This window comes from Punica granatum, chromosome 2 (assembly GCF_007655135.1).
Source record: "Punica granatum isolate Tunisia-2019 chromosome 2, ASM765513v2, whole genome shotgun sequence".
In the NCBI taxonomy this organism is placed as follows: Eukaryota; Viridiplantae; Streptophyta; class Magnoliopsida; order Myrtales; family Lythraceae; genus Punica; species Punica granatum.
The window spans coordinates 5,145,884-5,173,230 of record NC_045128.1 but is presented as its reverse complement, the minus strand read 5'-3'; the positions used below and the strand labels follow the sequence as shown (position 1 = coordinate 5,173,230).

The window sequence follows — 27,347 nt, the reverse complement described above, 5'->3', positions numbered from 1 at the left end:
GCATTTCAATTATCGATTCAGTCAATTTCCATGTGCAATCAACTGAACGAAGAGTTTAGCAAGTCTGTTGTTACCGATGAATTGCAGCAGATAAGATATCATGAAAGCAATCATCTCTGGTAGCATATTGATAGCAACACAACTCTGGTCGAATGAAGTAATAGCACACCGAATGCCGAACGTATCTAATCAATAACAACTCTGTTCTCGTTTGGTAAAATGTTTCCATGGCAAACAACGGTTCTATGAAAACCAATTGTCATATAGTAAAATAAGCCAATAACCGAGGGGTTAGCTTCTTTTCTACACGAAGAAAGGGGGCAAAAGTACGCAAAAACAAGCAAGACATGTCCAGATCGGTCAACAACGAAAAAGGTTAACGGTTAAATCTATACACAACACACAAAAACCAGGCAAGAGTAGATGTGTTCTTCGCCCGCATTCGAGAACCCAAGACACAATGCAGCAGCTATCTTACACACAGAACCTTCCAATTAGAAGCCTACCCTTTGATCATAAATCTTCTAAAAGACTTCGGCCATTTTGCTTGCAAGAATGCGTTCCCTTCTTTCGACATATCCGAATGGGAACCAACCCGCTTTTCCTCTGCATTCGCCTTCTGCCCACCCATTGTTAGTCACCTGTTCAAAATGACATCTCAAATGTTATATCATCAACCTGTATGATACATCACGAAAAGCCAACATGTATAAATTACTTAGAACAACAAAACCGAACACCTAGAATTACAAAGAAGCAAAATCGACATATGACCCAGGAGTTTATTATGGTTATTCGTAAACCAAAACTTCCAGATGAAGTAAGCTCTACCAACCTTTCTGACAACTACATAATCACCAATTGAAAGATCCAACTCCACATCGGATTCAGCTTGATATGGATGCACCACCTGCATGCGAAAACAACAAATTAACTAATATAAGTCAAAAAAAGATTGATACTATTTACCTCTAAATGGGCACTTAGGAAGCAGCTGACCTCTCCTAAAAAGTAGCTCATCATGTCCATGGATCCATTTGATGTGTGATGAGAAGCGTATACACCATTGGATTCTTCATATGATGGAAGTGGAGACATGATATTATCAGAAGTTGCACTGGGAGGTGCCTCAATTCTTCGCCTTTCTGAAATCATCTATTATATACAACAAAACAAGATCAATAATTCAGTTTGAACAATAAAAAATGGCGAAAAAGGATATACATGATGCATTTGCTTACCTCACTCTCCAGCTGATCAAGTATCTGAAGGACTCTCTGGTGATAAGTCCGTTCAGCTTCCACCTGTCATTTCATGTGAAGCAATAATTTTCGCTCTCAGTGGAAGATAATTGCAAACAAAATTGGGTTAAGGAAAGCTACACTAAAGGCCTACCATGGCGATAAGTCTCTGAAGGGTTAATCTCTGTTGCTGAGCTTCAACAGCAGCCATTGAAACAGCAGCTTCCTTTCCCAGTGTTGCCGTGCTCAATTTGAGGTCTTGCAGCTTTGCTTCCGCAGCCTCTAGCTTCATAATGATCTCAGTATTACCTGGTGCTTCCCTTACTCTCGATTGGCGCTTTGATACTTCAATAGCCTGGCTAAGTTAAAAGGGAGTTGTGATTATTGGTTCACGAGGCACAATCTGGAAAGCATTTCTCTTGGTGGTACTTGGAAGACATTTAAAGCACAGGTAAAGAAAGAAATGAAGCTATTCCAATCAGAGGTTAAGGAAACTCCAAGCATGTCTATGCAAAAGGGTTTCAAAAGCGAGGCAGTATATGTAAGACTCTAATGCATCAATGAATACCTGAGCTTCAGCTTCTTGCCGCACTCTATCATATCGTTGGGCAAGATGCCTTGCATCCTCCAATGGAGATCCCATAATCATTGCTCTTAATGGTTCGGCAACCTGACAAGGAATGATCAAAATTGATTCTAAAGCATGTACCCATGACTAACAAAGTATCTGAATGCAGAACCCCCCTTGTGGTGCCAATAATATGCAAAGTTACTGGAGTAGAAATGCCCTTTTAAAATTGATACTACCAAAAGCTAATAACTCAAATTCTCTTTAGCAATTTGCAAATTTCACTCAAATGCCTCTCCAGCGTATTATTTTGTCTGTATCAACTGAGAAACTTATTTTTGCTGTGGCGAAGGGATCAACAAGCTGCAATGCAAACTTCACCTGCGTAGTGCATTTGTGAAAGTAAATTTAAATAAATGAATAGCTCAGGGTGCATGCATTGTCATATACAAAAAGCTTCAGTACCATAATTCGAGAAAGCAGACATCTAATCCAGAAAGAGATCCTGCTCAGGTAACAGACAAAAGTGACTACCAAGGGAAGCTTTGCTTGCACCAACCTGTGACCCCAGAGCTTTCAAGAGAATCCCACGCTCTTTCTCCATTTGAGCACGAGCCTGCCCGAAACTTATTGCGGCTTTGCTAAGAGTACTACCACTGGTGCAAGTACTTTCAGAACCATATTTCTTGCCATCCTCTGACAACTTAGTACCTGTTACATACAAGTGGAGAAAGCATAAAATTTAAACGTTGAACAGCACTGCAAACAAAGTACAAGATATTAAGGTATGTTTGTTGCTTTACCAACTCACCAATCTCAACTTGTTTAGCCCCAGTGACTATATATCCTTCCACTCCACGCACAATGTCTCTTTGGAAATGCTGAAACAGCAACACAAATTTGAACTTACATAGTAAATAAAGGATCAGACAAACATGACAAAACCAGTTAAGAGCCAGCCAGCAAGCATGCAACCTTTCCGGCGCGTGTCGAGATATAAAGCTTCTCAAGTTTCTGGTGCTGCTGGAATTGCTGCTCATCAGTTGCCAGGCCATCTGATCCCCCATATCCCCCAGCTCCAAATTGCTTCAAGACCGCCTAGAGTAACAGGGCAGATAAATTAAACACTTCTGTAAAATCAGGAGCTGTTGGTTGTCTTAAATGTCCCAAACTCTTCGTTACACTGTTTCTCTCAACGGTGGCTCCAATCACATTGGACATCCATGAGACACCCTTCAGACCAAGTTTGATGTTCTTTCAAATAGAGTTCTTTTATTTACGGTTTCAACGTTGGATGAAATTCTTCACTAATGGCTTGAATGCTATTCAACTTCTTAGCACAATGAAGAGGCCCTACATCACCAAGTGGTGATTTTACGAGGCTCCAAGTATACGCAGTTACTAGTCTCACAAGCTTTTAAAGCAACTAACCCCATTATATGATAACATCTATTGGCATCACCATTACTCAAGCTACGATCATTTGGCTCAAAGACCCTCACTTTTCCAGCACATTCCCAACCAATAGATCGAATTCGCACAATGTGAAACAAACGGAGACCTCGGATTATGCACCAGACAATGTTAAATCTAATATTTGCTAAAATCAACACGGAAGTGCCAATGAGACAAGACGGAATTCAGAATCCAACAGCATAACAGGCCAAAGGAGATACAACAGAGAACACTTCGACACGATCCAACGTATACGAGCAGGAATAACGAGGAGAGGGTATAAGAAACCATCTCGTTCTGGTTAACCTGTTGCTGCTTGGCGACTTGTTCTCTGAGCCGAGTGGCTTGCTTCCTGATAGCCTCCATTCAAGCTGCTCCGACCTACCTTCTCCCCTTCCTCTCTTTCTGTCTGTGTCCGAGCTCGACGGCAATGGCGAACGGGTAGAGAGAGAAAAAATGCGACCTTTTGGGTTGTAACACTTCTTTTTGCCCTTTGGAAGAGAAGCCCTTTGGAAGAGAAGTTTGAAGCTTTGAGCTTCGTCTGACACAGAAATGGCGATTTTGAAAAACAGGACGACGGAAGGGGGGGAAGCACTCCTCTGTGCTAGGTCACGTTATTCTTACTGTGGGCTACTAATAGGAAACCGACACGTAAGGTTGCTTACAGGAAGCATCTCCTCCTGTCGGGGAGATCGCAGTTCTGCGCTGCATAGTTTTGATTTGTCTCATTTTGATCCCTATTGTTTGGAGATCTTTCTCAACTTGGCCCCAGCATCCATCACACCTCAAATTATTAACTGCATTTGATTAAATGAGCATTATAAACGACGGAAACATCAAGGAATTTTTCTTACTGGTTTCTTTAGTTGACATTTACGAGCTAATGCAGAACGTTTTCTCTCGGTCCAACCGACTATTAAAAACGAAATGAGAAGACATACAATTGACTCGGTCTTAATAGATGCGAGAGTTCTCTACTGAATTCCAAACGAGGTCAAATTTAGCTCACTATTATGTATGAGAAAGATATATAGTCGTGCTATCCTCGTTCAGTCTACGGCTGCAGTCCATGGCAAAATCTGCGGGCATATTACAAATTAACTCTTTATATACGGAAAAGATTTTAATTATCCTATTTTACAATGAAGTTGGGAGGAAAAAATAAAATCATAAAATGATAATAAGTAATAATACGATAGATAATAATATTTATCGCAACTTTCACAAATTTAACGCCTAATAGATGTCACTTGACGAGTAGATTCACTGCAAATTCTCTCCATGGACGAATTATTTAAAATTGGTAAAAAGAGTAACGTGATTGGTTCAAGTGATTTAGCGCTTATTCCCCTTAAATAAAGTTTTATGTTCAAGTATTGTGAATAGAAAAAATTCGCCCTTCAGTGGGCAGCCAACTCAGACTAGATTAGTCGGGCGATTGACCTTCGGATACCAAGATGCACGTCAAAAAAATTAAAGGGTAAAAAGGAATTAACGTATACAATTTTAATTGTAGGGCATTTTCAGTGGTATTCCTTGTTTCCAGGAAAAGAATCGCAGACAATTTTAAGGTTGTAACTTGTCGACCAACAGAAATCTTATAGGCTGTAATAATTGGACCTTTATTTATGCCCCCGCGGGCCTAGAGAAATGGAAAATTGGTGTAATAATGCTACATTATGATTGTCATGATAATGATATACAAATTCAATTATGTGTGCTATCTAATAATTGTTGCTATTATAAGTTATTCAACAATGACCAATGTGATTATGATCCTACATAGCTTCTTGTTTTACTTTTGGGTCTGAACAAGAACAAACCTGACCCCAATTTTTCAAATTCCTAAATTGATTTAAATTATTAGAATCAAATGCTCATAGACAATAATTGAAGACATTAATTTGGTGGTTGTCAAATGGGTGAGCTGGTGCTATCAAGATGAACATTGCAAAAGCGTAAGTACGTACAGATCACCTCATGATGGTCATAATCATGCCTGTCTTTGTGAAGAAGATTGGGAGAAATTATTCCGTGAACTAAGAATTCCCCTTTTTATACATTTCGGCATTGACGAAACTTCCCAGTAGCATCCTACGAAGAATGGTGCATTTGCTTTTAGAAGAAAAATGATCAAGGGATTGTTTAAGCGGTTCGGCGCTTGTTTTCTTTGAATAAGATATCGGGCTTGAGTCTTGTGAATTGAGAAAATTCATGTGGGAGAATTTTATCCCTTCGTTGTCGATCCGGCTCGACTGGATTAGCTGGAGGCCCATTGAAATTCCGGTTGCCGGGTTGCACACCGAAAATTGATCTAGAGATGGAACACAAAGATGTAACACTATAATAACACAAGCATAGTATCTAAAGACAATGATATGAATAATTGAATTCTTCATATTACTGTGTGAGATGATTTGTATTAGAATATATAGTCGTATACAATATTCTATCTATGGAAACTAAAATACATGATCTGTACAAAGTAAAATATAATGATGATTAACTAGAATCTTTGACTACTCTATCACTCCCTGTACAGGGAGTGCTCCACGAGCAACTTGGATCGAAGAAGTGAAAACCGCGACGAGGATAAGCCTTTGGTGAGGCCATATTGTTGATGACATAGAGAACTGCATGCTTACAAGAGGAACTACAGGAAAAAGTCCCTGCAATTGGTTGAACCTGAGGTCAAGACCTAAGAGTTGCTTCCAATTCTGAAACACCGGGCGTTGGGGGAACCCAGTCAGAGTTACCAGAAAGGTTCAAGACTCTCATATATACCAACTTCGAAAAACACTCAGGTATCTCCCCAGATATGTTATTGTAGGAAAGGTCAAGGCATGTTAGATCATGATGGTGTTGTAGAAATTCCGGGAACCCATGTAATTTGCATGAAGCTAAACCTAATGACTTGAACAGTGGATAACTGTCAGAATTTCCCTTATATTTCCTCGATATCCGTTGTCACATAAACTATTCATATAAAACCTGCTTTTCATAACTCTCAACAACATATAACCAATCTAGCTAGCTCTCTCTCTCTCTCTCTCTCTCTCTCTCTCACACACACACACACACACATATTTTCTAAGAGAGCCACTTCACTAAACCAACTAAACAAAAATTTCAAGTCGTAACATATTCAAATACATTCTATACAAAAAGAATACCTATCAAATAACTAAAGTCCCTACCTAGTTTTCCGAGCTGATCCCCGATATAAAAAATGGTTCTCCCGAGCAACTAGAAGCTTATATGGAAAAATATATGTAGGGTGTGAGCTGCATCTCAGTGAGCACAAAATTCCAAAGTGAAATGAATTATTATTAACTAAAAATATATTTTTAAATAAACAAAAATAATATTAGCATACCAAAGTCTATCATTTAATTCACCAACACAGCATATTATACAATACATACAAATAATTACCAAACTCATTCATAACCAATCAATTATCTTTATAACCATATAATAATATTAAAATTAACTATTAACTCAACATCACCCAACAATCACACACTGACTAAATCAAGCATCAGCAAACAACGCGATTTTCACAGAACAATTTCCGATAATCTCAACAATCATCATATTTACAGCAATCAAACTAGATAAACAATATACAACACAACAAATCAATATAGACATAGGGTTGCATTTCATTGCAATAGAGTTATGACGGTATCGTGACCCCGCACATCTTATTCATATCATCCTCAACTCCCAATATCCATGTCTCATAAGCGGGGGCCGCTTATTAACCTCTGGCGGTAAGAGTTGATCTCAATTTATATTCCGCCGGTCGAGCGGCCGATCGGGCCCCTTTTTTTTATTCCGTCGGGTCCAACGGCCGATCTGGCCCCTATTTGTATTCCGTCGGGTCCAGCGGCCGATCATGCCCTATTTATATTCCGCTGGGTCCAGCGGTCGATCATGCCATATTTGTATTCCGCTGGGGTCCAGTGGCCGATTTGGCCCATTTTGTATTCCGCCGAGTCCAGTGGTCCCATGGCTATAGTCAAACAACAATCACAAGCATAATCAACTGCAATCATGCCATCTCACATCATAAACCCACACCAAATTCTTATTCCTAAATTATTACAATATTTCCTATAATAATAACATCCGTACAATTCATGTCTCATAAATGACGTCAGAATCCATCACTTATCCTATATTCGCATAAATCAATTCATATACTCCATACAATTATTACCAGCTAAAGCTCTTGCAATAATTATAATAATCACATAACCTCAAACAGACGATTACAACACAAACATAAAACATCTATCAAATCTTCTTATTATAATCAATCATATTAATCCCACCAACATTACCATTTACTTAACGTAATATATATTTATACACACACACACACATATATTTATATCATTTCACAATGGAATAAGGTACTCACAGTGCTCCCAAAAATTTATTCAACGAGAAGAGTCTCAGGTTGTATAGACTCAGTCTCCTTAGCTCCTATAAATTATAAACATAGTTAGTGCATCTCGCATAAATAAATATACATATGCTTATTTTTTCAAACTTAATCTGTCCATGGAGTTCTTGTGATGAAATTCAACTCAACAAGGATAATTCACATCAAAATACACACGTTTGTATCCATCATATTACTTACCATGACTTTTGTAGTAATTAGAACCAATCTCACTCAACTTTCACGGAACCAATTCACACAAATGTCAACTCAACTTAGCAACATGTACATATATATATATATATCATCTTTTCATTACGGCAACATTCTGGATTTACCCAAGCAAATCATGAACAACCCACTTCCTTAAGCAAATTCCAGCAGCAATACACTTCTTAAACTAAGCTGAATTGAACTAAATTAAGCCCCTAATTATAGGTGAGCCTAATGTCCAATGACGCCCAAGCCATGAAGAACATTTTTGGAGCATAAACTAATTCATTTTTTTATTTTTTTTTAATTTTATTTTTGTAACACATGGAACCATAAGCTCAGCTAAACGAAAGGAAATATGACCTAATCAGCCTCTAAACTCGACAAATAAGAATGCTTATGCCATAAATGCAAACTTGCAACACAAACAACTAATTGATTTCAGCTAGCTCTTCATCAACTAAACTCGAAAACAAATCAGACATAGATTGAGATGAGCTGAAACGAACTGAGGTAAGACCCTAATCTACATGTAAACTCAGTGCATAAGGTCACCCAATTCACTAATAACAAATCTCCAGCAAACCAAACACGTTTCCCCAAGCACACCAAACCTTAACATGAGCTGAAATGTACTGAATATGAACTAATCAGCCTCTATACTCCGCAATGAGAATGTCTAAAGTATGGAGAATCAACTTACAATCAAGAACTCCCCCGAACTTATCCTTCATCATCTTCTTCTCCACCGTATCCTCTTAACTCAACTCTCTCTCTCTCTCTATCTATTGCTCTGCTTCCTTTTTTTTTTCGTTTCCCCCTCCTCCGTTGAAACAGAGCAGAACAAGAAGGAAAAAAGAAAGAAAGGAATGGCGGTGGAAAAATGGGGTGGTCTTCAAGACCACGTGGAGCCCATTTAACCTTTTCTTCTTTCTTTGTTTTTTTTTCTTTTTTTTTGGCTCCAACAACGTGTATGATATATATATGTATATATATAAGCATGTAAGTATATATATATGTTATCTATTTGAAATTAAAATGTCAGGTCTCACAATAACTTTCACTTGCATTGGGCTCGTGGAGCAGGGAGAAGTAGTTGAATGATAGGACTAGTGTGTTTAGGCTCTTAAGACCCGAAAACATGCCCAAGCGCAGGTCCCCACTCAGGTTGCGTAAAGGTTGAGGAACGTCAGATTACTGAGATGAGAAACTGAGCTTGAGACAAGGCCATGGAATCTGTTCGAAGACAGGTCAAGACTCTCCAGGTGGATGAGGCTTCCAAGTTGAGATGGAATAAGACCTGTTAACTTGTTGGAGTTCAAGTACAGATTCTCCAGCTGCTGGAGGTTCATGACGTGATGCGACAGAGGTAGCGGCAAATCGGTACCTGGAGAAAAATAGGTTCTGATGACTCTATCTCAAAGGAAATGGCCTCTGGAGCAAAACTCACCGCTTTGCTATGATTTTTCGATATTTAAGGCAAATTCCATCGTTTAGGGCCTCAAACGGGTATTTTATAGTTATTTGGGTGTTTTTGTAATTTTAGGAAAGTTTATTTCTTTTCTTGCAATTTAGGTTTTCTTAATCCCTATTTAAGCTTTGTAAGCCCTAGGACTGAAACAGTTAATTCGGATTTATCAATAAAGTTCAGAGCTTTCGTGCTCTTTGTCCAATCTCGGAGTCGATTCGAGTTTGATGCCTATTTCCTGGTATTCGTAGAATCAACAGGTAGTAGAAGGTCGTAGTTCCGGTATTCGTGCGTGAATCAATGGGTCTGTGATAGGTTACTCACGTGTACGCTGCGTTAGTTGGCATTAGAGCTGCATTCGTTCTTGGATCAACGATGCCGCCTAGGACGAGGGATTGTGTGGAAGATGTTCGTGACTGTGAAAATCTGTGACATCTAGAGCAGAGGCTGGATCAGATGGATCAGAGGGATCAGAGGATGGATCGTATGATGGAGCAGCTAACACGGCAAGTGGCTACACTTATGGAGAACCAGAATCGGCGAAACCCTAACCCGAATTCAAACCTTGATCGAGAGGAAACTAAAAAGGAATCGGAAGGAGAGAATTATTTTGCTGATATTCCAAGAAGACAACAAAGGGAGCCAATCGAGGGAGACATGCAGCGATGGGAGGCGGGCATTCGGACTGATATTCTTGAATTCCAAGGGGGCTTGCAGCCAGAAGAGTTCCTAGATTGGCTAGTGACAGTAGAAGAGATTCTGGAGTTCAAGGGAGTACCTAATGCTAAGCGGGTACAGCTTGTGGTAACTCGGTTGCGTGGTAGGGCGACGGCTTGGTGGCAGCAGGTGAAGCTTACTCGTAGCAGCATGGTTTTCAGAATCGTGATTCAAATCGTAGAATCTTACGATTCTATGATTCAAAGGGGGTCCTACGATTCCGATTCAGGGGGGTGACTTGAAAATTCGGAAATCGTAAGTGAATCGGGCTGTGAATCGCGGAATCGCGGAATCGGGCCGATTCTGCGATTCCGGATTCAGCCCAGACTCAGGCAAAGCCCAGGCTTCATTCCGGCCCTTAGGAGAAGGGCAGGCCAGAGTCGGGCCGAAGCCCAGCCCATTGGCCCTGAGCCCGACTGATTTTTTCCCCCTCCTTTTCCCTTTCTTCTCCGAAAATCCCCTTTCTCCCCGAGTCCCCGACAAGTCTGTGCCCTAATCCACTAGCCTCCGATCGTCCCGAGCTTCAACCGCCAAGTCTCCAACGAGCATGAGTCCGTAGTTCCGACTTTCGCCCAAGGTGTTTCGAGCTTCAACCGACTTTTGTCCAAGCTGACTGTGCCTCGACCTCAGACCGCCCAGTGTCCAGGATCTGATCCAAGCTGACTATGCCTCGACTTCCGTCCAAGCTAATCTCTCGGTTCCGTTGCTTGGTCCAGAGTCCAGACTCTGCCCACTGCCCGAGCTTCGATCGCCAAGCGTCTAGGATTTCTCGGTTCTGCCTCTGCCCACTGCCTACTGCCCACTGCCCGACATTCGACCGCAGACCGCCCACTCCAGACCAGGTAGCTACTGAAATTGGGATTGAAAATTGGTTGAATAATTGCATTGGAATTGCCCAACGTTTGAAATTGGAATTGGAATACTTGTGAATCTGAGACTGATTCAATCTGTGAATATGTGATAATGCTCATGGAGACTGTGAATATGTGATAATGCTCAACTGGAATTGCCCAACTGCCAGATTCAATCTGTGAATATGTGATAATGCTCTGCAGACTGCATTGATAGGCCCTAACCAACAGTTTGTTCTGTTACTTCTGATTACAGCGTGAATCTGTTGCTTGTTTATGTTGTTGCATATTTTGTGCTCTTTGTAATTGCCCAGCGCCTAGCATTTTTAGTTGGAAATTATTGCAAATTGAATCTACTGAAATTGAAATTGCTTATTGCAAATTCAATCAATTGTTTTCTAGTTGGAAATTGGAATTGCGCTGTAATTGTTGAGTGAGTGATTATTAAGTTTGGGTTGAACAGAGATGGCTTCTGCAAGTGGATCTGGGAGTGCATCGGCTAGTAATACCGGGGCAGTAGCCAAATCTAGAAAAAATGCTACTGGAGCTAGAGATGATCAGACATGGGCACACGGTTATGAAGTTCCAGGAGAGAGGCTGAAGATTAAATGTAAATATTGTGACAAGGTAGTTTCTGGAGGTCCTTATAGGTTAAAGCATCATTTGGGATGTACGAAGATTAACGTGGCACCTTGTCCTGCTGTTCCTAGTGATGTTAAAGAACAATATGCTCGCTATTTGTATGGGTTTAGAGGATTTTTCAGTGAAGAAAAAACAAGCTAGTAGTTGTGGTTTGGAAGGTGATAATGTTGTAGATGTTGATAATGATGATGAAGATGCAAGGGTTGGTACAAAGAGAAAGGGAAATGAAATAGTTGAAATTTCTAGTTTCTTTAAGAAGAGAAGTTTGAACATTCAAAGCAAGCAAAAACAATCAACAATTTCAACTTCATAGGCCTCTACATGCTGCTGCTTATTACCTGAATCCCCAGTTGCATTTCTCTTTTGAATTTAGAGCTGATAGAGAAGTTATGCGTGGATTATATAAGGTTAAGGATTGGATGCTAGATGATGAAGAGAGGGATAAGGTTGATTTGCAGCTAGAGGAATTCAAACATGAAAGAGGGCTCTTTGGATTCTCATCTGCAAAGTCTATGAGATTCAAGAAAATACCGGCAGATTGGTGGGAATCATATGGTGCCAATACCCCAGAGTTGCAAAGATTTAGTATAAGGATATTAAGTTTGACCTGTAGCTCTTCGGGATGTGACCGTAATTGGAATGCTTTTGAAATGGTATTTTATGAATATGGATTCCGTTACCTTATCATAATTCATTTTAATATATCTACTAACTGTTTTGTTTTGCTTAGGTACACACAAAGAGAAGAAATTGGTTGCATCAAAAGAAGATGAATGATTTAGTATTTGTGATGTACAATTTGAAGTTGAAAGATAAGAAGATCAGGAAGCAAGTTGATCTTCAAGTGGATGACATTTCTTCCGATGATGAATGGATTGTCGAAGATGAGACAGAGAATACCGCAACTTTAAGTCATAATTTTAACTTGCGTTCTCTTGGTCGTGGGGATAATGGTGATGAAGAAAGTGGAGGTATTCAAATTGGCGATGAACATGCAGAGAATATGCGCACGCAAGAGCATGGCACGGTTGATGACTTGGAACTTCCTGAAAAAGATGAGTTTGATATTTTGTATGATGATGATGTTGGTGATGATGAAGATTTGGATGAGATTTGATCTGTTCGTTCATTTTATGTTATAAGTTATGACTTATGACTTATGTTGTTAACTTTTTATTTCGGGAGTTTGATTTGGAATTTTGGACCTCGAATTTCGATAATTTGTAACGATATTTTGTGTTTTTATCATTTTGTGACTTATTGTTGGCTTGTGGTTTTTATTTGAATGAACAAGGATTTATTTTTTTTGCTCAGGAAAGTATACTACATATATATATAGATGCTATTTTTTTTAATTACAGGTAGAATTTTACGATTCACGATTCGAATCGCGATTTACGATTCTACGACCCTTGACCGATTCTACCTACAATCGCGATTCTGAAAAACTTGCGTAGCAGGATGGGCAAACGTAAGATCACGTCGTGGGAGAAGATGAAGAAAAAGATGAAGGCTGCCTTTCTGCCCCTTAACTTTCAGCGGATCATGTACCAATGCTTGCAGAACTTGAGGCAGGGCAGTAGGTCAGTGGACAATTACACCAATGAGTTCTACCAGTTGGTTGCTTGAAACGAACTGGTGGCGAGATATATTGGCGGGCTGAGAGTGTAACTACAGGACACGGTCAATTTGTTTGACCCTGTCAACGTGTCTTCCGCCCATCAGAGGGCCCTGATAGTTGAAAGACAGCAGAAGCGAGTCGGCAACGGGATGTTCAGTGGAGGTGTCACCGTTGCAAGAACTGGTGGGGTCGTACGGGTTGGTAGTGTTAGTACTGTCCCAGGGCGTCCGTCGAGGCCTGCTAGCATTGGTCAAAGCGATAGTGGAGCGAAGTGCTTCAAGTGTGGAGAGCCCGGACACCGACAGTCTGAGTGCAGAAAGGGGGAAAAGAGAGCGATGTTTATCGAAGATGATCAGTCTGATGACGCAATTTATGTAGCGGGAGGTGATGAAGTGGCCGAGTTTGACGAGGAGGAAGAGATTGTGACAAGTGATAGGGTGCCCAATCTGGCAGTGAGGAGGTCCTGTATGACCCCGAGAGCTGCGGACGAAGACTGGCTACGTAACAACATCTTCCAGTCCACCTGCACCATCGGGAATAAAGTCTGTCATTTCATGATAGACTCGGGCAGCTGCGAGAATATCGTGTCTGCTGAGGTCGTGCATAAGTTGGGCCTGTGCATTGAACAACATCCCAAACCGTATAAGTTGGCGTGGCTAAAGAGAGGAAGTGAAGTTAGCGTGTCGAAGCGTGCCCTGGTGACGTTCTCTATTGGCTCGCGATACAGAGATTCTATTTGGTGTGATGTTGTTATAATGGATGCATGCCACTTGCTATTGGGGAGGCCCTGGCAGTTTGACAGGAGTGTGAGCCATGATGGGAGGACCAATAAATACAGCTTCACGCATAATGGGTTAAAGATTGTACTGGTTCCGAACAGAGACAGGGACACCAACGAGCCCTGACCTGCGAATCTGGCTTCCGCAACCAACTTGCTGTCCCTTGCCCGGTTTCAGGAGGAGTTGCATGATGCATAGCTTATGTTTGCTCTCGTGGGCAGGGAGGTTGTGGAGGAGGGAGTTATGTCTTGTGAGTCCTTACCGATTTTGAAAGAATTTCAAGATGTCTTTCTCGAGGAACTGCCAAATGGTCTACCACCTTTGTGGGACATCCAGCACCATATCGATTTGCAACCTGGTGCATCCCTTCCGAACAGGCCACACTACAAGATGAGCCCGACTGAACATAAGAAGTTAAGGAGACAGGTGGAGGAGCTGGTATCGAAGGGGTTCATTCGAGAGAGTATGAGCCCGTGTGCTGTACCGGCGCTTCTAGTGCCTAAGAAGGATGGATCATGGCGTATGTGCGTGGACAGTCGAGCCATCAATACGATAACGGTCAGGTATCGTTTTCCCATTCCTCACTTGGATGATCTGCTTGACCAGCTAAGTGGTGCCAGGATTTTCACTAAGTTGGACTTGAAGAGCGGTTATCACCAGATTCGGATTCGTGTTGGAGATGAGTGGAAGACCGCATTCAAGACTAGGGAGGGGTTATATGAGTGGCTGGTGATGCCGTTCGGGCTGTCAAATGCGCCGAGTACGTTTATGAGAATAATGAATCAGATCCTGCAGCCTTTCATTGGTAGGTGCATGGTTGTGTATTTTGATGACATTTTGATCTACAGCCCCGACCCCGTGTAACATCTGACTCACTTCCGAACTTTCTGTATTTTTATGAGGTCGGAAGTTCTTTTTTTGGGTTATATTGTTTCTGCCGATGGCTTGAGGGTGGACTCGTCCATGGTTGAGGTGGTCAAACAGTGGCCCAGACCTACGAATATTACAGAAGTCAGGAGTTTCCATGGTTTAGCCTCCTTCTATAGGTGGTTTATTCCCCACTTCAGCAGTATTATGGCTCCCTTAACTGATTCCATGAAAGGAGGTAGATTCGAGTGGATTGAGGGGGCAGAAACGACATTCCAGAAGATTAAGGAGCGTTTGATGACTGCCCCGATTCTTGTCCTGCCTGATTTTCAGCAGCCCTTTGAGCTGCATTCTGATGCATCAAAGGTAGGGATTGGAGCAGTCTTGGGCCAAAACAACATGCTAATTGCCTTTTTTAGCGAGAAGCTGACGGAGGCGAAAGTGAGATATAGCACCTACGACGTGGAATTCTATGCTGTAGTGCAGGCGGTGAAGCATTAGCGACATTATCTTTCCCACAAGGAGTTCATCTTGTACACCAACCATGAGGCCCTGAAGCACCTCCATAGCCAGGATAAGGTGTCAGCTCGTCATGCATCATGGGTAGCTTACCTGGAGCGTTTTACTTTCGTGGTAAAGCACAAGAGTTGAGTCACTAACCACGTTGTTGATGCTCTTAGTCGAAGGCGAAGCATTCTGAGCAGGATGACAGTTGAGGTATCTAGTATTAGTTCTTTTGCTGAGTTGCTTGAGGTCGATCCCTATTTTGCTGTGACCTAGCTAAAGTTCGGGCTAGAGAAAGAACGAAATACGTGTTGCAGTATGGTTTTCTTTTCAGGGGAAATCAGCTTTGTATCCCTGAATGTAGTTTGAGAGTGCACATTATTCAGCAATTACATGGCGAAGGGCATGTGGGGAGAGACGGGACCTTGCAGCTGGTCCAGACATCCTATTTCTGGCCTACGATTCGTAGAGAAGTGGAAAAATATGTGCAGCATTGTAAAGTTTGTCAAGTGTCCAAGGGTACTGCAACGAATGCAGGGTTGTACATGGCCCTGCTGATTCCCTCGCAGCCATGTGTGGATATCGACATGGATTTCGTCCTAGGCTTGCCCCGGACCTAGCGAGGGAATGATTCTATTTATGTGGTCGTCAACAGGTTTTCCAAGATGGGACACTTTATTCGGTGAAAGAAGACCACTGATGCTGTGCGGGTTGCTCAGTTGTATTTTCGGGAGGTATACCGTCTGCATGATCTGCTAGTCTCTATTGTGTCTGATAGGGACACCCGTTTCCTGAGTCATTTCTGGCGGAGTCTTTGGAAGATGGTGAACACCCAGCTGAACTTCAGTACTGCGTATCATCCGCAGACAGAAGTGGTTAATAAGTCTTTGGGCAATCTGTTGAGGGGTTTAGTAGGGGAGCACGTTAAGAGCTGGGATCAGAAGTTAAGCCATGCAGAGTTTGCGCATAATCAAGCTGTTAATCGCAGCACTGGTTTCAATCCTTTTCAGGTGGTATACTCTGTTACCCCCAGGGGTCCCCTTGATCTGTTACCTATGCCGAATAAGACCAGGGTCCATGGTAAGGCGGCTGACTTCGTTCACGGACTGTAAGAGATTCACGAGGCTGTGCAGAATAATTTGGAGCAGTCTGCCAGGAAATACAAGACTGCTGCTGACCGAAAGAGAAGGCACATGGAGTTTGAAGTTGGCCATTTTGTTTGGGCTGTCCTTACCAAGGATGGTTTTTCTGCTGGTGACTACCACAAGCTCGCTGCAAGAAAGATTGGTCCTGTGGAGATCGTGGAGAAGATCAATCCAAACGCCTATTGATTTAAACTTCTGAGCCACATTCGTACTGCCGATGTGTTTAACGTGAAACACTTGATTTCTTACACAGGTGACAGTTCGGACGACGACAATTCGAGGGCAAATTCTCTCCACCCAGGGGAGAATGATGCAGCAGAGGTAGCAGCAAATCGGTACTTGGAGAAAAATAGGTTATGATGACTCTATCTCAAAGGAAATGGCGTGCGAAACAAAATTCACCGCTTTGCTATAATTTTTCGATATTTAAGGCAAATTCCATCGTTTAGGGTCTCAAACGGGCATTTTATAGTTATTTGGGTGTTTTTACAATTTTAGTAAAGTTTTTTTTTTTTGCAATTTAGGTTTTCTTAATCCCTATTTAAACTTTGTAAGCTCTAGGGCTGAAACAATTAATTCGGATTTATCAATAAATTAAGAGCTTTCGTGCTCTTTGTCCAATCTCAGAGTCGATTCGAGTTTGATGCCTATTTCTTGGTATTCGTAGAATCAACAGGTAGTAGAAGGTCGTAGTTCCGGTATTCGTGCACGAATCAACGGGTCTGTGATAGGTTACTCATGTGTACGCTGCGTCATGACGGCACCGGGATTTGGCGTGCAAAAGACCTAAACTGGAGATTTGTATGAGGTTCCCAATGGAAGGTGGGATCTGGCCTGTGAGTTGGGCTGAGACTGAGGTACAATGCAGAGAGTTGGCAGAGGTTTTCCAAGAATGACGGATTTGGCCGGTTAATTGGTTGTCGCTCAGATCCAACTGAGAGAGTTTAGTGAGGGTCCCGAAGAAAGATGGGGTTTGGCCTGTCAATTGATTTTGGCGCAAGGATAAACAAGAGAGTTGAGTCAAGTTCTGAAAGGAATAAGGGACTTGACCTGTCAACTGGTTGTTGCTCGGATATAACTCGGAGAGTTGAGTGAACTTACTAAAGGAAGATGGGATTTCACCAGTTAGCACATTACCAACCAAATTCAGTATGTTGAACCTCGAAAGGTTGCCGATTTCGGGTGGTATGACAGAAAGAGTGAAGTTATTGGCTTCGAGTTTGAGACTCTCCAACTGAACAAGTTGGAAACGGCTGCTGCTAGAGTTGATGGAGCCAGAAAGGCAAGCATTGCTGAGATTGAGGCTGATCACATGGCCAGTGTGTCCATCACACTGGACCCCGCTCCAGGTACAGGAATTTCTAGACCCCCCTGTAACTTCAGGATTCGAGCTTCTTGTCATCACCCCGTAAGAAAATTTTGAAGGAGCAATACTCAGGGCCTTCTTTCAAGATTTGCTTGGGCTGCAGCAAAGCAGAACTCTCAACCTCATGGCACTGGGGCACAGACTGAGAAGCACCGGCAAGAAGATGAAATAGCAGGAAAAACAAGTACGCGAACATGATGAAGAGAGAAGAGCTCTCTGCCATGAAGCTTTTGTGTCCTTACTCGGGTAATGGAATTGGAGGGAACTGGCTGCAGATGTGTACTTTTTTATGGCCAAACTCGAGGCAATTCCAAGAATACGCCAATTTTTTTACAATCAGTAATCCGTTTTTCCTGAGTATGGGTATTACTTCGAAGGGAAGAAAGCGAAATTTAAGACGAATCGGCATATTTGTTTTATATCGAAATCAATAAAAGTATATGTCTATTACACAACGAGGCAACGTCAAATTCATATTTTAAGGATATTGACTCGAGAGTCAAAGTTGGCCGTCTCTCGTTGCAAGTCAAGCACGGCGGGACCCCATGTTTGATGCAAGGCAGACAGTGACGCAGGACGGGCTTGGAGTCATCCAAACTTGGCCCAGATAAAGATAATGAATTGTATCAGAAACAACGAGTTCCCCCAGAACATTCTGCTGCGGCCCGGTATCTAGATAGGAACTTCTGCAGGCAATAATGCAATACAACGAGAAAATGTGAAATGTGGAAATTCCTCTGTTCTAAATGGTTTTCCTCCATTTAAGTCATCGGATTTACCAGAAGTGTAATTCAATTCCTCCCATGTTGTTAGAAGGCCTTGTTCAATATACTGAAATTCAATCACTGGAATTGGGACCAGTCCCGGTTCCTACTGTCATCCGACTTCCCTTTTGTTCTTTTGTTAATTATGTCAGTTTCTTGAGGTTTGTACAGAAAATGAAAGAAACAGATAAACTTTAAGCTATTGAGGCTACAACAGATAGAGAAATAATTCTCCAGTGGCCTTAGTGGCTCGGCTAGCAACCAACATAGCATCTGCAGTTTGGTTAAGTAATAATGAGCTGCAAAAGCCAAGCTTTTTGTAATCACCCGGAAGAAATATCGGGAGTAGCAGTACTCGGAGACCTGTTTGAAACTTTTCCTGAGCAGACCATCTTATCCCCGTGGCGCTGGGGTGCTGCAGGCTGAGAAGCACTGGTAAGAAGATGAAACATCTGGGGAAAAAAAGTACACCTGCATGGTGAGCGGGCATATAACTTTCTATGGATGTCTTTTCTCGTATCAAAATATAATCATAGAGAAGTAGCTGTAGAGATTATTTTCACGATTATGTTGAATTCTTGATTAGGACTAGCACTGTGAACACCATGCATTTCACTCACATATATTCTTGCATCTAATTTTTTGTGCGTCTCTCTCTCTATATATTTATATATGATCTATCATGTGCTTATAAAGTTGATTGGGCTTAAAGCCCATTGAACCATTAATCTCATTTTTCTTTTAACCATGCTAAATCCCTATCGCCTCTTCATTTTCTTCAATTTTTTTCCCAGTTATAAAGGAGGCCTAAGGCATAGTACAATGAAAGAAATCCTAAATAATTTTCTTCAATATTGTATATGTTCTTTTTCTTCCTTGGGGGTTACGTGGCTGTCAGTCTGAAACAGGAGAAGAGGAGAGACTGACTGAAAGCTTGAGCAGGATCGGACAGAGAGAGAGAGAGAGAGAGAGAGAGAGAGAGAGAGAGAGAGAGAGAGAGAACAAAGGAAGAAATCGACAGAGAGGGATATTGCAGAATAGAGTCGGGCAAAGTACTGCACTGGACACCAATTTGGGTGGAGGAGTTTAGCTTGCCTTCTAGTATATAACAAGCTATTTGGGTATGCAATTGATTTCACAGTTGCTCTTGTGCTTGTGTTGAGGTTCCTTTTTTAATCTTGTTCTTTTCTTGATGACTTAGGAAAAAGAATTAGTTCATTTACCAAAATGATGAAGTCAATAGTGGTAGCTTGGTTAATGTTTGATGGAAGCCTAGTAAGCAGGGAGTGTAACAAAGAGCAATATATGTTAGATTGCTAATTAGTTTGGGTGTACTAATAATTTTCGAATTTTCCTTGGGGTTTTTGGTGGATTAATAACTAAGCATAGAAGCTGACTTTTTTCTAGTGTATAAGTTTCAGATTTATTCTTGCTGTTTGAGTTGCCTATGTTCGATTTATTTTTCATCAAACCACTTCATTTATCTTTTGGATGAACTGTAAGGTATAAACTTGCTTGAGGGAAGAAATGGATTCGTAAAGCAATTAGAAAAGCTTGTCATATGCTCAGAGTTATTGATATTGGTTTTATTTCCTATTAGATTATGTAAAGTAATTAATCCGAAATTCCGTTTATAATGAGTGGGGTTACTATGTAGTTTTAGTTTGAGTCCTTTGACTCGTGTTGTTTTGTTTGGAGTTGATTAGAGTGGAAATCTTGCAAAGAATTGTTCTATCACCTTGAAATTAGGTGGGATTTCTTATTGTATATGCTTAATATTTTGTACTGTTTTTGTATATACATATAATTTTGTTCTAGGATAATGTACTAGTTTGGCTAAATGAGGTGGATTTGTTCATGGAAGTGTCAATATTGAACTTTATATAAGTAGAAGATCAACATGACAGAATTAACATGTACATTGGAAGCCATTCTTGTGTATATTAATTGATTTTGTGGTCATGATTGGTGGGGGCCAAGGAGACCGAACCTATACACCTAGAAGGCTTTGCTTGTTGAGTTATTGTTTCGTGGGGGTCTTTGTGAGTATTTTATTCCACTATAGAATGAGCTAAATTTAGGTTAATCATATTCATGATTGTTAAGATGGGCTAAATTGAATAAAGAAGAAGAAGTATTTTTGGTACCGTATTTATTTAATTTGAGGTAAATTGAGTTTGGTTGATCGATGTGTGATAATGATATTGTTGTCAATATGGCCATGGGACGATCAGGTTGCTGATCCGATGAAATATAAAATGGACGATCAAGCCGCTGAACTAATGGAATTTAAGATGGACGATCAGGCCGCTGATTTGGTGGAATATAAAATGAACGTTAGGCTCCCACTGCCGGAGAATAATAGGCAACTCCCACTGATGTGGTATTGATATGAGCGATTAAGGCTAAGTTAATTGAGGCGCGCGGGGTCACGGTACCGTCATAACTCTGTCGCAAGAGAATGCGACCCTATGGCTAGTCTATGTTGTATTAAGATTGTTCTTTGACATTAGTGATATTGATTGATGCATGATAACGAGATTTTGAAATTGACGAGTAAAAATATGTTATTAAATGTTTTCATGACAAGTCTTGTATGGCAAATGATATAAGTGTTTGTTGTGAATATTGATTGGATAAGAAATTAATCAAAGCTTCATTTTGTTGTGGAATTTACTACTCACTGAGATGCAGCTCACTCCCTGCATATTTCTTTTTACAAATGAGCTAGAGGCTAGAAATAGCATCGTAGGAGAAAATTTTTGACATTGGGGATCAACGTGAAGGATTTTGAAGTTAGACCTACTCAGAATATAGGTAGTAAGTGTATGTAGAATGTTGTAAATACATTGCGGGTTTGTGAAGACTGTTAGATGTTTTCGAGGTTGGCTTACTTGAGATGTGTGCATGTTGGTCGGTCAAGATATATATTATATTTGCAAGTTTATAGTACAGGTTGGTGCTTGGAATGGAATGTGAGAATTTTAGGAGAAATTATGGTGAAATTTCGGGTCTTGACAAGCACTCCTTTCTTGAATATCATATTGTGATGCATCCATGTACATGTGAAAATCTTACGGGAAAGCTTCGGATAATTGGAGGGAAGAAATTCAACTGTGGAAGTCGAGAAAGATTTGCGTCTATTAATCGAGAAACTATACAAGTTGTGTCTGTATGTATGAGTCATGACTAGGCTTCGTGAAGGAGCGGAAAAAGGCTGCACCAACTCCATGGTTGATTCAAGGCAGACTATCTGGAAAAGTCTCCTTAATCAGAAAATATTTTATCTCGATACGATGTGTTACCAATGGTTTCTAAAAGCGTATACTCTGCAGCGGCTAACTTCACGTCACGATTTCAACGTAATATATGAAACTCTACTAAGTGATGCACGTAGCCAGATTTTTTTTTTGTAGGGGCGCGATTGGAGATGCAACCGAGTTATTTTTATGCTTATTACGGAAGTCACAGTGTTTTGCTGATTTTTTCTGGTCAGCCTTTGGTATGTGGCTGAAAATTTCATATAAAGGTTCCAGGCGCTTGCAAGACAATATACTATACAACAACAGCGAGAGGAAAACATGCGAAGGAGCAGAACAGAACAGAACTCAGCTACAATATTAATCTCATAAGAAACCTCGAAATCGAGCAACAAAATATAGCTGCAGAAAGAAAAGGTCCTGCCAAGATTCAACATTCTCCTCCACAACTCATTCTGCAAAGTAAAGCAACACAGTAGAGAAGGTCACCTACGATGCTTCACGGAAAACTAAAAGACTTTTAGACAAAAAAAATTACAAAAAGAGTCAGTATTGCTGAAATCATTGGCTTACTTTTCGATATGGAATAGAACAATGGAAAAGCTGTCCAAACTAATACATTTAAAATCGAAACTAGGTGAACGTAAACACCAACCTTTTATGATCTATGCATGTCTTTTTCGAAATCTCCGGCCAAACTTTCTCACAAACCAGTTGTCTTCTCCAATGCTTATGCCTTGTCCTAGAACCACACCAAGGACTAGTCCACCAGCAAACCCAATCAGAATGATCTTCCAGTCAAACTCAAATAAAGTATTTGAGCCTTCCTGATCATCTCCAGCAGGTGCTGGTGGTGCCACATTCTCCAGGCCTGCACATTTTTTTGACAAAGGATCTCCGCATAGTCCAGCATTCCCTTTGTAAGAGCTGTTGTCAAATGTATTGAATTGCTTCACTCGAGGTATGGACCCTGACAGTTGGTTGTATGATACCCTGAAGACGACGAGGGAAGTCAGCTCTGTTAGTTGCTGGGGGATATCTCCAGTGAGCTTGTTGTGAGAAAGGTCGAGAGCTTCCGAATTGGTCAGACCACTCAGGGCAGGAGGTATATGGCCTATGAGTACATTGTGAGACAGGTTGAGCAGATGGAGTCCCTTTAAGCTTCCAATAGAATTCGGAATCTCTCCCGTGAAGTTATTGCTCGAAAGATCGAACAAGGTTAGGTATTCCAAGATCTTTGCATACTCCATTACCATGCCTTTGTTGATTATTGTCATTGAGTAATCATAGTATCCGGGTTCGTACACAAAGGAAAAGAAAGGCACATTCCAAGATTCCCCAAAATAGCTTGGTCTGCTGGTGTTTAAAACTCTCATCGCTTTCCAATACAGGAAGTAGTTTGATGGCAAGAAACCTACCAATGTGTTGCACGAGAGGTCCACAATCTGCAAGTTGGGGAAGTCGAGTTTGCTCTTAGGCTCCATTATCGACCCGTGCAATCTGTTAGACCGCAAAATCAATACCTTTAGGTTTGCGAGTGAGCCCAACCAAGAAGGAAAAATGTCCTGAATCATATTATTTCCCACATTGAGAAACTCAAGCTCAATGCAGTTTGCCAGTGACCTCGGCAGTGGACCTCCCAGTCGATTGTTACTTAAATCTATCATCCTCAAGCTACAAGTGCCTTTATGCAACTGAGGGATTCCTCCATGCAAGTTGTTGTCGTGTAGACTAAATACCACCAAAGTGCTGCTCAAGTTGCTCAAACATTGTGGAATCACACCGCTGAAGTTGTTCTTTGCCAGATCCAGTACCTGTACTTTGCTCATGTTGCATATCATCGACGGTATTGTTCTAGAGAGTCTGTTATTAGAGACGAAATAGAACTGAATGGTTGCAAGAGGAACTGCAGGAAGTGGCTCCTGCAATTGGTTGGACCTGAGGTCAAGACTACCGAGCTGCGTCCAATTCTGAAACACCGGGTGTTGTGGGAATCCAGTCAGAGCGTTATGAGAAAGGTTCAAGGATCTCATATACACAAAGCTCGAAAACCACACAGGTATCCGCCCTGATATGTTATTATAGGAAAGGTCTAGGAATAATAGATCATGCTGATGTCTTAGAAATTCAGGGAACTCATGTAACTTGCATGAAGCCAAACCTAGAGCCCAGTGCAGTGGGATAACTTTCATTTGCATTGGGCTCAAGGAGCAGGGAGAAGTCGTTGAATGATAGGCCAAGTATTTTCAGCCTCTTAAGCCCCGAAAACATGACCAAGTGCAGGTCTCCACTCAGGTTGTTTACGGAAAGGTTAAGGTACGTAAGATTACTGAGATGAGAGATTGAGCTTGGGACAGGGCCATGGAATCCGTTCCAAGAAAGGTCAAGATTTTCCAGGTGGATTAGGCTTCCAAGTTGAGATGGAATAGGACCTGTCAATTTGTTAGAGCTCAAATAGAGAGACTTCAGCTGCTGGAGGGTAATGAGGGAATCCGGGATTTCACCTGTCAATTGATTGTGCCAAAGATTTATAGTAGAGATTCGTGTGAGGTTCCCTAAGGAAGAGGGGATCTGGCCTGTGAGTTGGTTGAGGCTGAGATTCAATAGAGAAAGTTGGCTGAGGTTCCCCAATAATGATGGAATTTGGCCAGTCAATCGGTTGTCATTCAGACCCAACTCAGAGAGTTGAGTGAGGGCCCCAAAGAAAGGCGGAATTTGGCCTGTCAATTGATTTTGGCTCAAGTATAAACGAGAGAGTGGAGTCAAGTTGCAAAAGGAAGACGGTATTTGGCCTGTAAACTGGTTGTTGTCCAGATATAACTGAGAGAGTTCGTAGAAGTTCCCTAGGAAAGAAGGGATTTGACCTGTCAAGTAGTTGTAACTTAGAGCCAAATACGAGAGTCGAGTGAGGTTTCCCAAGGAAGATGGGATTTCACCAGTAAGAACATTTTTACTCAAATCCAACACGGTGAGCCTTGAGAGGTTGCTGATTTCAGGTGGCATGGGAGAGAAACTGATCTTATTAGCTGTAAGTTCGAGATTTTCCAAGTGAACGAGACGGAGAAGGCTGCTGCTAGAGTTGATGGAGCCATAGAGACAGGCATTACCGAGGTTGAGGCTGATCACATGGCCGCTGTGTCTGTCGCACTGGACCCCTCTCCAGGTACAGCAGTTGCCGCCTTCTTGACCGTCCTCTGGCTTCCAAGATTCGAGCTTCTTGTAATCACCCGGTGAAAAGAATTTGTAGTAGCAATACTCGGGACCTTCTTTCAAGCTTCGCTTGAGTTCCAGCAAAGCAGACCTCTCTTCCTCGTGGCATTTGAGCAGAGACTGAGAAGCAACGATAGGAAGATGAAGCGTTACCGAAGACATGCACACGAACATGATAAAGAGATACAAGCTTTCTGCCATGAAGCTTCTGTGTTTTTGCTTAGATACTGGAATTGCAGGGAAGTGGCAGAAGATACGTATGTATTTCTGGTCGAACTCGAGGCAATTCCCAGGACATGTAAATTCTTGACATTTGTAGCCAAGTATATGTAAAAAATTCTTACCGATACTCGCTTCAGATTGGAAGAAAGCGATTTAAGACGAATGAGCTTATTAGTTTTCATCAAGATATTTAATAAAGCAATGACTAGGCATGTAAACGAGTGGAAAAGTCTACACCTGCACAACACCAAATTCAAACCTTGGGACCTGCGATTGATGCAAGGCTGGCAGAAAGCAATGCCAGGACGTGCTTGGAGTTGTCTAAGGCTTGGTTTGGGAGTGATGTTGCTGAAAGAAAAGTGCTGAAACAAAATTGTTGAAAAATAATTGCTTATGCTCAAAAGCAGTTTAGGCGTTTAGCTGTCAGCACCCAATTTTGATTCACCAGTTCCAGAAGGGCGAAATCATCATTTTGCCACCCGTGAGGGAAGTATTTCCAATTAATTACGTGAGTATTCACGACTTTTTGAATATGACATTTTCCTAATTTAACACTAATTTTATGATTTTTTTTCAAAAATAATACTATTTAGGACGTTTTCGAATTTCGCGCGCATTGACGTCAATTTTCAAAATTCGAGATAAAATTCGAGATTGAAAATAATTTTATCGCATAATGTCAACGAATTTTTTCTGAGCACGATGGCGGTTTCAAATTATTTTTTCAACGTCCGATCAAGAAGACGAAATTTTCAATTTGTACACGCGTCAAATTTGAAAAAAAATAAGAAAAAAGAAAAAAAAAGGGGAAAAGCTTCTTCTTTTCCTTTTTCCTGTTCTTCTTCTTCCTCTTTTCTTCTCTTTTCTTTTTCTCTTCTCTTCTCCTGCTCCCCTGCCGACTGGACCCGAGCCTGCAACCCGAAGCCCGCACGCATGCCCTGCTCCCATCGTCCTTTCTCCCTCTGCACACGCCAACCGATCCCGTGCACGCTGACTCTCTCTCTCTCTCTCGATTTTTCGGGATAAAACCAGAGCTCACGAACGAAAAAATCCTGGGATTCGCCGGATTTCCCTCAACGGCCGAAAAGAAAAAAATCTCGGAGCTCACGGACGCTCGAAAAAAACTCGCAGTTCGATTTTCTATTAAAAGCATCCCGCTACCTCTTAGCTCGCGGACGGAGCCGAAGAAGAAACCCCCAGCTCGAGTTTGATTTGGCCGATTCTCTCCTAAAAAAGGACACCCGTAGCTCGAGTCTGGAGCGGCTGAAACTCGTAAACTCTCAGCTCGTTTATCCTCTTGGACGCCCACAGCTCCCCGAGCCCCGACACCTGCCGCTCGGCTCCTTAAACTTACCCGAAAAATTCCCTCAGCTCCGGCTCTCTCTTCCTCAACTCATCCTCGGCTCTCCCTCGGCTCGCTCTCACTCGAAGACTCTCAGCTCGTCCTCCTCACGCCCCCAGCTCGCCCGATCCGAATTATCCCTCGGCTCCTCACCTTATCCTTCTCTCTATTTCGTTTTTTTTTTTCTTTCTAACCGGGGCTCCGCCGTTTGCGGGTTGAACAGGCACGCCGCCCCGATCCAGCTCGAGCCATCGGCCCGGCCCAGCCTTGCGGCCCAGTCCAGTAGCCCAGCCCGGTCCTCCAGCAGCACACTCAGCAGGGATCCAGCCTGGCCCAGTCCGCCCCCTCATCGGCCCAGCCCAGCGGCAGCCCATTAGCGTCGGCCCAGCTCGGCCCAGTCCGGAGCCCAGCCCAGTTCGGCCCAATCCAATCCGGCCCAATCCTCTCTCAGCAGCCCAACTCCCCGACGTTTTTATTTTTATTTTTATTTTTATTTTTAATTTACAGAATGACCCTTCAACTTCCTGAACTAGGTAAATTCCCGACTTAGTGGCATGTTTAGGGCTCCGTTTCTGAATATTAATGTTTGCTTGAATGGAAATGATGTGAAATGAGCGTTATTGGGTTGCGTGGGTGATCGGATTTATCATGAACTCGAT

The 27,347-nt window shown here is 41.8% G+C and overlaps 2 protein-coding genes and 1 long non-coding RNA gene across 3 annotated transcripts; all 3 read right to left on the bottom strand.

Moving 5' to 3' along the window:
- Positions 1-186: 186 nt before the first annotated feature.
- Positions 187-3,817, bottom strand: LOC116195786 (SH3 domain-containing protein 2). Its single transcript, XM_031525127.1, has 10 exons — positions 3,571-3,817; positions 2,785-2,907; positions 2,621-2,690; positions 2,369-2,520; positions 1,810-1,911; positions 1,396-1,596; positions 1,242-1,304; positions 1,000-1,155; positions 836-910; positions 187-641 (listed from the first exon to the last, which is right to left on the bottom strand). The coding sequence occupies exons 1-10, from the start codon at positions 3,628-3,630 to the stop codon at positions 525-527; spliced, it is 1,119 nt and encodes a 372-aa protein (XP_031380987.1). The 5' UTR covers positions 3,631-3,817; the 3' UTR covers positions 187-524.
- A 3,296-nt stretch (positions 3,818-7,113) lies between these two features.
- LOC116198105 lies at positions 7,114-9,032 on the bottom strand. Its single transcript, XR_004155151.1, has 3 exons — positions 8,634-9,032; positions 7,694-7,758; positions 7,114-7,282 (listed from the first exon to the last, which is right to left on the bottom strand). It is a non-coding gene; the product is annotated as an uncharacterized LOC116198105 (long non-coding RNA).
- A 13,141-nt stretch (positions 9,033-22,173) lies between these two features.
- LOC116194949 (receptor like protein 26-like) lies at positions 22,174-25,589 on the bottom strand. The gene is given in 3 exon segments (XM_031523881.1): positions 22,174-22,369; positions 22,570-24,125; positions 24,127-25,589. Coding segments are annotated over 2 exon segments (2,745 nt in total). The 5' UTR covers positions 25,326-25,589; the 3' UTR covers positions 22,174-22,369; positions 22,570-22,579.
- Between the last annotated feature and the right edge of the window lie 1,758 nt (positions 25,590-27,347).

Excerpts from the sequence above, each read along its gene's own strand:
- LOC116195786 (XM_031525127.1), bottom strand. The coding sequence starts at position 3,630 with ATGGAGGCTATCAGGAAGCAAGCCACTCGGCTCAGAGAACAAGTCGCC. Across the intron at positions 2,908-3,570 it reads AAGTCGCCAAGCAGCAACAG|GCGGTCTTGAAGCAATTTGG; the intron begins GTTAACCAGAAC and ends CTGTTACTCTAG. Across the intron at positions 2,691-2,784 it reads TCTCGACACGCGCCGGAAAG|CATTTCCAAAGAGACATTGT; the intron begins GTTGCATGCTTG and ends TTGCTGTTTCAG.